This window comes from Typopeltis vanoorti, chromosome 19 (genome assembly GCF_054136105.1).
Source record: "Typopeltis vanoorti isolate ZY-2024b chromosome 19, IOZ_Tvanoo_1.0, whole genome shotgun sequence".
Classification (NCBI taxonomy): Eukaryota; Metazoa; Arthropoda; class Arachnida; order Uropygi; family Thelyphonidae; genus Typopeltis; species Typopeltis vanoorti.
Genome location: NC_143567.1, coordinates 27807278 through 27819485, shown reverse-complemented (window position 1 = coordinate 27819485; position 12208 = coordinate 27807278). Strand labels below are relative to the sequence as shown.

The 12208-nt window shown below is 34.6% G+C and overlaps 1 protein-coding gene across 1 annotated transcript in view; it reads right to left on the bottom strand.

Annotated features, from left to right (window-relative positions):
• Window positions 1-11742, bottom strand: part of LOC150095937 (putative U3 small nucleolar RNA-associated protein 11) — a 115963-nt gene extending 104221 nt beyond the window's left edge. Inside the window, exons 1-2 of the mRNA XM_090409369.1 lie at window positions 11604-11742; window positions 11157-11218 (exon numbers count right to left, since the gene is read on the bottom strand). Of these exons, the coding sequence (XP_090265495.1) occupies window positions 11157-11218; window positions 11604-11663 (122 nt within the window). The 5' untranslated portion in view covers window positions 11664-11742. The remainder of the gene's footprint in view (window positions 1-11156; window positions 11219-11603) is intronic.
• Between the last annotated feature and the right edge of the window lie 466 nt (window positions 11743-12208).

Sequence of the window (12208 nt, the reverse complement as noted above, 5' to 3'; positions counted from 1 at the left end):
TATCCCCCCCAGAAGGTTCTAAGAAAGAAGTGGAGGAAATTTTCGAGCTATCAGAGAGGATGACATAGTAAAAAAGTTGGTTCTTGTTGGAGAATTAAACAGTAAAGTAGGAAATAAATCTCACCAATCATACAAAAAGATTTTGGAAAAAGGGAAAAGACTAATAATAATGGTAAGTACCTGCTAGATTTCTGCTCGGAATAACTAGTCATTACTAACACTATGTTCCAACATAAAGATATGCACAAGTTCACTTTGGGAGAAGATACAAAAAATAAGAAAGATCTTATTGACCATGTTATAGTCAATGAGGCCTTTCAGTGATATCTTCATGTTGTTGGTTCAGGATACAAGAGTGTACATGGTTGAAACTGAAAATGATCACTACTTACTTTTATCCTATCCTTCTCAACCATCTAGAACAAGCTGAGTGCCCTTCTAATTTTTATTTTTATTTTAATTTTTTTTATGTTGGGCCCACATATATAGTATAAAATTATCACAGGTTCTTCACTATCTACAAAGTGAGACACAGGATATTAGCAAATTATTTCTAAGACTCAGTAAGGTTACCATAGTCAAAATTATATTTGGCTTAATAAAACATCTTTCTCCTAAAGAAAATGAACAGAATTTAATTCATAGAACTACCCGAAACAGAACACAAGTTTTCCACAAATTCTTTCCAAAATAAGAAATTACCTCACTTTATTGAGATAATCATTGAAAGATAAAATTGAGTCTGCAATTAAAGCAAAACTTTTAACTTTTCCTTCCCAAAAATAATTCAAAGTGTAGAAAATATGATTAGAAGAAAATAAAGTTTTTGAAGATATGGAAATAAGGTGTGTGTGTGTGGGGGGGGGGGTACTGCAAACTCATCTATGACCATCTCAGACCAATTACCATAGAATCTGAAATCAGATCCAGCATAGAATCTGAAAGGATGTTTTCTGCCGATAATCAAATATGTACCAAAATTAGATCCCGTTTAAATGAAAACCCAATTGATAGTTTTAAGGGCTCACTTATTCAGTAGTGTGAATGCTTACACATAACTAAATTTGCAATATTAATAACATGCACTTTCTTTTGTTTTTAGAACAACTATTTTTAATATAATAAATTTAGTTTAATCCTTTATCCAAGTGTAAGCAAACAAAGTTTGCGCCTGAACTCGTGGTAAAGGTGGACCAAGCTCTCATCACTCCTTGTCTTAGTATCTCCCATAATGCAAAGCACATCTCCTTGCAGACATGTATAATGCTATGCATTAAGGGAAGGGTCATTACCCAGACCAGTTTCGACCTTTATTGAGGTCTCATCAGTGGGAGCCAGACCCTGAGGTGGTGATACTAGGGCAGGAGCAATGGAGAAGTCATATTTACCTATAATTGACCTAAAAAATATATTAAAATATTTTATCAAAATATTTTGGTATTAAAAGTTTAATTTAAAACAGGAATTTAAATAATTACTTGGTTTATTTCTGGAATACTGATATCATAAATTCAAAATACCAAAATACTAGTATTAAGATTTTGAATAGTATTTGTGAGCCCTACCCCTGCATCTGTGCCACCAGCTTCCCATTCATTCCCATTTGCTCCAACTCTACCTTATGTAATAGTTTTCCATGTGGTATTCTCTCAAATGCTTCTGCAAAGTTCAACAGTATCATTGTGTAATCATTTCCCTTATCCAGATGCCACTATTAAGTTACTTAGGTATTCTTCCTTTAACCTACTTTTGCAATGCCTTAATCACTACTCCTGAGATAATAACTAGTTTGTAATTTGTTATTTCTGTCTTGGAGCCTTCTTTATATAATGGAACTTATCTTGCCCCTTTTCTACTCTTAGAACCTTGCCAGAACTGAGACTTAACAGCTTAGGAAAGAGTCAATACCAGTACTCTTGCACATTCTCAAATCACACTGACTGAGATACCATCCAATCCTAGAACTGTATTCACATTGATATTTCTTAATATGCTGAGCACTTCCAGTTCATCTAACTCATCAGCAACTGCAGTATCTCCACCCTTGAATGATATATCCTTGCAAATGATGATCACTTAGCAATTGAACTATTTCTTCTGAGATTTTTTTGTATCATCAGTACTGATTAAAATTTTCCTTCCATAATCATTTTTATCCTTACTCACTACATAAGGAAAAAACATTAGAATTTCCGTTGGCCTGGTTAGTTAATTTCTTTTCATAATTGGATTTAGCCCTTCTTACCATGCCATGCTTACCTTTTACTACTTTATATTCACTCTACAATGTTTTTTTTTTTTCAGCTCCTGATTTATGATGATACTTATCTATTTAATTTCCAAATAGTTTATCCTCCTGACAATGGGTATGCAAGACTGATACTGATTCCCATAAACAACCCCTGACCAATTTCCATAGCCTACTGGCATTCTTCCCTTGCAGCTTATGCCATGACACTGTTCCAAGCTACCTCCTCAGTTTGTCATAATTGCAATCTTCAGAGTTCCACACACACCTTTTCATAACTCCAAATGTTTAGCAACCTCCCAGGACAAGTTGTGTAATTAATCACTTTCAGAGTGACTATTCTGGTTATAGATATATCTTCTGATGTTATTACAGATCCAGCATTCTCAATCCCCTGGTTTCCTCCATAATAACATGTTGTTAAATGCACAGTAGTAAATATTTATGATTTATTTATGCAAAGAAAAAGATTATAAGTGAGTTATCTCAAGAGAAAACTCGCTGTGCCAAAAGCTGTGAAATTTAAGACTAGAAGTGATTTTATTTTATTTTTTGATTTATTTTTTTACAAGAAATAAGCTGAAATAGGGTTTTACTAGCATTGAAATTAACAGTTATCAGAACCCACTTAAAATGGTTCAGAGATTAGAATTTAGAATTCTAAAAGTTGAAGTCTGGATGTTTTGTTGATATGAGGTTTGTAGTCAAATGGAGAAAATAACTGATATACAGAAGAGAGCAGATGAAAGCAGAGTCCTGTGGAACTTCAAAATTAGCTGTAAAGCACAAGGTGGCTGGAACTTTATCTAAGGATAAAGCTGTAGCCACCATCACATATAACATGTGACCAGACAGGAAGGTGGCAACCTCATTGCAAAGTCAGAACATGATAGAAGCTTAATTAAGATGTATCAAGCCAAGCATGATAAAATGGCTTAGAGATATCAAGAGTAACCCAATCACTTAAGATTCCTCAAACTTTTTGTGGCATCTGTTGAGAGACTTATCACACAAGATCTCGTTAGTCAACAGCAGTGAAATCCATGCTGACACTTATTACTTCAGAGGTTTCAGATGGCACAAGAAGCTGCAGTAACAACAACTGGATAGTAATCTGATGGTGTCAAGATTGGTAAGCATTTCTTACAAGTGGATACTAGAGAAATAAAACAGAATATAAAGGTAACACAGAACAGTATGCGTGGATAGGCTTATGTGTTCGTCAGACATGTTGTAATAGGTTTCACAGTATAAAAAGAACACAGATGTTTAAGAAAATAACTATTTATTAACTTAAAAGCTAATATTTCGCTGGTATTATATCCAGCATCTTCAGAGCACACAATACAAAGTTTGTTACAAGGGCAAGACAACCACAATCCAGTGTAACAGTGGGGGACAGTATAAGTGATTGCAGTGTGCAACACAAGACTAAAGTCCTAATATGGCGCCATCTAGGTTCAAAAAAAAAAAAAAAAAAAAAAAAAAATTCAAAGTTTTGAAATAGTAGTCCAAATGATAAAAATAATAAATATTAATTTGGTCTTAGGATGACTGTCTCCCAAATCTTTGGTAGATTTATACAGCCATACTTGTTAAGGTTTGGAATATGTTTCAAGGCTTCTGTTGATTTCAGGAACAACCTCTCTGACTTGTAGAAGCTTCTGTGCATTACTTTTGTTACTTTTATTTCTTTCCAATTGATCCTGTGTGCAGGGGTATCCAAAGCATGGTCTGCCAGACCCGACTTACCATAGCGAAAGTGTCGGATATATTTTTTGTGTTCACTGAGGCGGATGTCCACATTTCTTCCTGTCTGTCCATAGTAGGCTTGATGGCAAGAACAGGGCACTTCATAGACACCTGGATGTGATAAAGGAATGCATTTGTCCTTAGGTGAACGGATGAGAGTTGCTAATTTTATATAAGGTTTAAATACTGAGTGTAATTGGTGTTTGTTAAGCACCCTAGATATCTTTTCAGATGTGCCTTTAATGTATGGGATGGTGATGGTTTTGTTGTAGTCTTCTGTGGTAGATAGAGGGGATTTATGGGTAGCATTTCTTGGACACACTGATCACACGTCTTCCAGAAGGTTCCTTATCATTTTCTGTTTACAGAAAACCCACACATACAGGGATACCTACAAACAATCACAACATCACCCTTCTCAACAATATGGTATCTTAAAAACACTAACCCACAGAGCTAGAGCAATCTGTTCCAATGACATTGCTCTCACTGCTGAACTTTCTCACCTATGTCAAACCTTCTTAAACAATGGTTATAATCCCTATAAAATAGATAACATACTACCCATAAATCCCCTCTATCCACCACAGAAGACTACAACAAAACCATCACCATCCCATACATTAAAGGCACATCTGAAAAGATATCTAGGGTGCTTAACAAACACCAATTATGCACAGTATTTAAACCTTTTTTAAAATTAGCAACTCTCATCCATTCACCTAAGGACAAATGCACTCCTTTATCACATCCAGGTGTCTATGAAGTGCCCTGTTCTTGCCATCAAGCCTACTACGGACAGACAGGAAGAAATGTGGACATCTGCCTCAGTGAACACAAAAAATATATCCGACACTTTCGCTATGGTAAGTCGGGTCTGGCAGACCATGCTTTGGATACCCCTGCACACAGGATCAATTGGAAAGAAATAAAAGTAACAAAAGTAATGCACAGAAGCTTCTACAAGTCAGAGAGGTTGTTCCTGAAATCAACAGAAGCCTTGAAACATACTCCAAACCTTAACAAGTATGGCTGTATAAATCTACCAAAGATTTGGGAGACAGTCATCCTAAGACCAAATTAATATTTATTATTTTTATCATTTGGACTACTGTTTCAAAACTTTGAATTTTTTTTTTTTTTTTTTTTTAACCCATATGGTGCCATATTAGGACTTTAGTCTTGTGTTGCACGCTGCAATCACTTATACTGTCCCCACTGTTAGACCGGATTGTGGTTGTCTTGCCCTTGTAACACAGAACAGTGGTCAAGTGTGGAACATAAACCTTCAGAAGAATTAAGAGAATTAAAGAACCTGGAGATTTTTGGTATCTGGCATGGACAAGATTCTGCTGATCTCTTTCTGACAAAAAGTCAAAGGAGAAAAATGAATGCTGGCTATTTGCAATGGTAGGAGGACATTTAAAAAGTTTATCAGTGCAAGAAATTGAGAAAATGTAAGTCTGTGGATAATGATGCAAAAGAACAATGTGCATGCAAAAGAAGGGAAAGCATAATTACCTTTAGTACATGATGCATGCTTCCTATTTTTGGTCCTTCAAGATCCATTTTGAATGTGTTGATAATGTGCTGCCAACTATTCTGAGCATCAGTATGAACAGAAAAGGGAAAACTGAAATTTCAGTGAAAGCCAATGGTGATATACTTGATTCTTCTCTTATACAGCCTTAACAAACCATTCTCATTCTTTATATAACCTTTATTTTGCTAAGAACCAAGGCTTATATAAAGGATGAGAATTTGCCAAAGATCTGGGAAACAGTCATTTTAACATCATCTTTATCACAAACCTCTCCCAATTAAATTTGCTGTTATCTGGCCCCTACAGGGCATCTCATTAAGGCAGTTCCTTCTCATCTTGTCTCATCTTCCTTATACCCTCTTTTACCTTGCGGTGTCAAGGGTCCATTGATCATCGGACCTCACTCCATTTACAGGATAAGGTGGTCAGCCTTATGTCCCAGTGTATCCTGTGGTGTTGAGTTCTCAAGGCCAGTTTGTCTGCTTTGCGGGATGAAAAACCCCAGAATAAACTGGGGGAAAAAACCTGCTGTCCATGCCCAAGACTGGCTAACTTGGCTATGGCTGAGGAAGATCCTTCAGCTCCTCACGTCACAGACGGGAATCGAACCTAGGACACTCCTTCCCCAGGCATATGGTTGCAAAGCGCATAGCCACTAGGCTAACTGTGCGGACAGGCAGTTCCTTTTCAATTACAATTTGAATTAGAAGCATTCCTATTGAGTACTGTGTGTGTCATTAATTGTAATTTGTACTTTGATGATGATGATCTGAAAACTAGAGAAATATTAGCAAGTTCAATAAATTATTTAATATTTTAATATTTAATTATCATTTCTTCTTTTGGAGCTTATACTGTGAAGAACTGTAATGAATCAGATGGCCGCTGTTGATGTCACTAATGCATATGAACTAGTTTTACACAAAAGCTTATTAAATAAGCTCCCAACTCATAGCTTCTTCCCTCTCTCCCCTATCTTTCTGGTCACACATTACATGTGATGGAGTTTATCCTCAAACTTTGCAGCTACACTAAAGGACCCCATATTCTAATCCTTCTTGAAATGAGCAATCTCTCGTTGAATGCAGATATCCAAACAAACATCCTTCAGTGGGATTCTGAAAACTTTAATGATAACAAAATTTTAATGTGTCTGATTTCTTGCAATAAAGAATTTATTGTTTTTTTTTTTTTCAGTCTTACTTTTTGACAATACCAAAATCTCTAGACAAGACAATCATCCTCTTCTCAGAATAATGGAAATGAAACCTTCAATTTAAATGCACATACATTTAGGATGATTTTGCATTGTAGTGTTTTAGCTTTAGAGTGATTTCTTTAAACTAAAAAATAACTTTCTCTAGCATCTCTATGCATTTCTTTATAGGTAGATTAATCATTTTTTTGTCATGTGGCCTTGAATTCATTACAACAACAGCACTACTTTTGTCTGTTTTAATTGCAATAAATCTTTTTTTATTTTATTTGTTATTATAGATTTTTAAGAACTGAAATTTTTGCTTATGGAATTACTTTAAGTCTGTTGGCCAATAATAAACAAACACTACTGGGAACAATGTAGATTATATGTTCACCGTAAGTTAAAATTTAGGTACTTTTTTGGGAAATGAAAAAAAAATATGATTTTGACTGATTGCATACTGCTTCTGTTAGCAAGAGCAGCAAGACCTATTGCTTGATAAAACAAACCATACTGCTATGGCAAGTCAGTTATAATGTTGCTGGATATTTTTGAACTTACACGTGATAGCATTTAACTATATGTCAATTCGTTTCCTGCTATAACTTTCAAATGTTAGATGAGAGATCACAATTCTGGGTTTAAAATCAGTATTGGTTCCTCTTGGATAGTGCTGTCAGTATATTATGAGTGCCATCAATATGTTCTCATACTAGAGAAATATTAACGCTAAAATTTCTCTAGCATATAAACAGTGTTAAATTCACCCATTTGTAGATGCAAAGAACTTTTGCTGGCATAATTTTTTTTTACACAGGTGGAAATAGTTCATGTAACATAATTAGGAGAGATTAACATGCTGATATACCAAGTTCACTTAACAAACTTTGTACTTTCACCACTGTGTAGAATAGTCAGGTTAGTAAAAACATTTGGATGTTAACTATCATTCATGTTATTTTTGACAGCACTAACCTACAACATAGTAAGACAAATACTATGAATTTATTAAGTCTGAATATGTTTCATTTGATTCTAACCAGCATTCTCAGAGCAGAAATTACAGCACTTACCAGAAACATAAGGCACTATTAAGTATACAATGGAAACTATCCAAATTGCAATTTACAAAAGAAACCAGAAATAAAGTCCAGTTTAATGTGGAAATATATAAAGCTATGAATTCTGGAATGAAAATATTACAAGCAGTGTACCATGTTGCTAGAACTGTATTTTTGGAAATTGATGAAGCTAGAGATTTGGAGGTGTCAGTAGATAAGAGTTGAAGTTTAGTTACTTTCTGTTACTGAATAACATCTCAACAAGCAGAGATAAAGAAGTTATCAAGGCCTTATAAAAAGGAATGGTATGGCTACATCCAGATTTCTTAGAGATGAGAAAGTGGTGGGATGGTCCAGAGGAAAGTGACCAAAACAGTGATTGGTCTGTGGAATACTCCTTATGACATCAGATTCAGGATTTGTGGGTAGCAAAAGTTGGTTGATAGACAGAAAAGATGAGATACAATAGAAAAATGTAAGTTACCAAAAGAGTTTTATAGGATTAACGTAGTAAATTTATTTCAGCACTTAGCTAGAGGGAGCAGAACACAGGGATCATCCTTCGGAGCTGAGTAAGAGTGTGATTAGGAGGACTAGATTTTTCACTAGAAGAGTGGCAAATGAGTGGAATGGGTTTTTTCACTTGTAGAGTAGTGAATAAGTGGAATGGGTTGCTAGAGTCTGTTATGACTGCTTTGCCAATGAGTTCAAGGAGAGGTATGATGGATATTGCATGGACAGTATGTCTCACTCAATGAGTCTTCAGACTTCATGGCGATATCTATGCAATAATAATAATCCTAGCAAGTGCTCTCTAGAGTAGAGGCAACCTAAGTTGATGGGATCATGAGACTTACTCCTCCTTTTCATTCTCCAGATCCAAATATTTGTTATGATCATGTTACAGAAATTATCAATGTTGAAATGCAGGCATTTATTCCCACTCAATTTAAAATTCCTAAGTCACGGTTTTGCTTAATATGTGCCAGGACATTCAAGAAAAAAGGGAAGAAAGACATTGTAAGTTGGTTAAAAAAAAAACAAAAAAAAACTCCACCTTCATTCACAGCCTATACTGAAGGGAAAACTATCATTTAGAGGACTAAGTCTGACTCTTAAAGGGGCTAAATGTAGAAAACTCATTGCTGTGCCAATGGTGGTTGTGCCTTCTGGGCCCTCACAAAAGCTGCTGGACATAACTTCTGCCCATCTGCACTGTCAGCTCTCTCATCCAGAAGACAGCATTGCAAAATCACCTAAAGATAAAGCTAACTTCCTAGCATATTTTTCTCATCCAACTCCTGCATAGATGACCAAGGCAAATCACTTCCTTGTACATATGCTATTACTCTTACCTTGTTAAAAGTAATGGAGCAGGTCATCAGCAGTAAACTTCATCAATACCTAAAGAACTGTTAACTAATCAGTGACCACCAATATGGATTTTGCCAATCAAGATCCAAACATTTTCTTGCCTACATCACCCACCTTTGGACATGTGCTGCAAAAAAGTTTGGCGAAGATGTGTACCTGCTGCACTTGACATTTCCAAGGCATTTGATAGAGTTGGGCATTGAGAGCTTCTCTGAAAGCCATCTTCTTATGGTCTGTCTGCCTTTCTTTGTAATTGGATTGCCAGTTTGCCCTCAGGTGACCACAGTGTGTGATGGTGAGTGTTCTCCCTTCAGATTTTCTAACTAATGCACTAATGCAAGTGTTTTCTTCAGAGCTCTGTTATTTCACCTATCCTCTTCAACATATACATAAATGACCTTCTCTCACTGATCTCAAACTCCATCCATAGTTCTACTGATGATAGTGCTATCTACTCATCTTACTTATTTGATAAACCTTGTAGTGCTCAAACACCTCAAAAGCTTCAGGATGCCTACATCATCCTTCATTGGAGCAATAACAACCTATTCATCTTCAATGTGTCTAAAATACATGGTCTTTTTTCTTGAAAAAACACCTAAATTCTCACCTTACCTTTGATAATGCCAAACTTAATTGTGAAAACCAGATCTCTCTCTCTCTCCTTAAATGGATATTCTTACTTCTAGCCTTTTCTGGAATGAATATCAGTTCTATATCATCCTTGGCTTCAAAATTTGGCATTCTTTTTCATTTAAGATACTACTTTACTACTTTTCATCTGTTCAGCTACTTACTCTGTACAAACCCCAAATCTGTCTGACCTTTGGAATATTGCCATTACATTTAGTGTACATCTAAAACATCTCTCCAATTCTCAATACTGTTCAGAAGACAGCAGTCAATTGATCACTGATCAATCTCTTAAACTCTCTAAAGCCATGGTCTCAGTTTCTGCAATGTGTCTCCTCTACAGATATTTCCATGGTGCTTTACTTCAGAATTGGCATACCCTAATTTTTGCTAAACCTACATTAACAAGCAATAGTTACCCAACATCCTTTTATATATAAATTGCAGATTCACTGAACATGCTCCAATTCATCTTTTATTCCATCCACATCAGTTCTGTAGAGCAGCTTGGAAAAACCCCATAAAGTATTCTCCAAAGACTATAATCTCGAGCTCTTCAAAAAGAAGATCAACAGATTATTTTGCTCTTGAATGAAGTCCACACATAGCATTTATTTGGAACAGGCATTGTGACCTCTTGTGTCGGAGTGATATATAAATATAAAGAATTAACACATCCTCCACTTGTTATAATTAGAGAAATGCTAAACTGTTGCTCTAGCCTTTAGTAAAAGCAATAACTTACTTTTTATAACAATCATTCTTCTCTCAGCTCATATCAATTTCATTATTCTCATTTTCAAAATATTTTGATAAATTCTGAGAAATCATGCATAACACTTGTTTGAGATAGATGTTTCTGTTGAAGCATCTATAGCAATTTTTGTAGTACTTTGCCATGAGGAATTATAGTAAATCCAAAATTGAAATAATTATTACAGGACACCTCAGTACAGTCCTAGGACTCATCATAAGAAGCCACTATACACTAAGTAATGCTCAGTTATCTACACTACACAAACCAACTGAAGAAAGGTAGCCAAACACTATGGCAAATAAGTCAACAACCAGAAATAAAGCTGCAGCCCAACTGCAAATGGTGGAAAGGTTGACTAAAATTAGTTTTGGTAAACAGATCTGCCAAACTAATGAAATGCCCTGAAAATGTCAAGAACGACTAAATGAAGTTCTCCAAATAATACACATAACACGATAAACATTTTTAAAATAAACATGTATCTTCATTTAAAAACAAAGATTTGATTCTCATATCAGTCAGCCTTGTCTAAAAAACTAAGTTTAACTAACATAGAGCCCCCAAATTCTGAAAAATAGCATTTGTACCTTGCTCTTATCTTATAATCCTTCTTCTTTTCCAGCAATCCCAGATGTTGCCGACTTGCAGGCTAGGAAATAAATAAATAAATAAATAATATGAAATATGCAGGTGGCATTACATCTTAAACTGATTTATTTGACTGAATGATTAATTTTTCGAAGCATATTTTATAGAACTATAGAATTTTACTGCCTTTTGACTGGGTGATATAAATAAAACCCATTATTAAATGGAATTTTACATGAACTTGGAAATTTCAGATGGCCCCGCTATTATAAACACTACCATATCACTGAACTTTTTTATAACGATAAAATTAAAATAAAAAAAAAGATTGAATTAAAAAAGAAATTTCGCTGCAGAAAATTGGTAAGAAACACATACATGTTATATGCATATATTTTAAAAAAATGCATGGAATACATTGTTATTTTCACTCAACTATGACACACCTGATGTCGTTCTTTATGTGTTCGTCGAAGAGACTTTAAAGTTTTATTTAAGGATGCCATTTATCATATATTAACATTACATGAAACATACAACAACACGACTCACACTACACTTAAGCCTAAACATTCACACAGCGTGTATGACAAGACAAGAGCGCCATCTAATGTCAACATGTTAAAAATTTATTTATGTTTCAATTGATAATGACTTCGTAGGAATTTCTGAAAGGATGAAAAGCAGATGCAGATGCAATGTTTTCATTTTTCGAATTATTAATTTTTTTTCTTGTTGTACAGAATAACAAGCTTGAATGTTTCAACTTTATGCACATATTTTGTTCATAATAGAATAAATAAACATATACGTTTATTTATTTCTTATAAAGCTTGTTAAACAAATTAAATCAAGATTCGGTAGACAAAGTGGCAACTTTAAGAGAAATATATTAAACGGAAGTATCTGAATGAAACCTAGACACATAAAACTGCTCAATTTAATTAATTAAAGAGTCTTGAATAAAGACTCAATTCAAAGTGGTAATTTTATTATTTAATTTCATTTTTGTCCTATATAAATATTATATATCCCTTTAATACCTTTAATA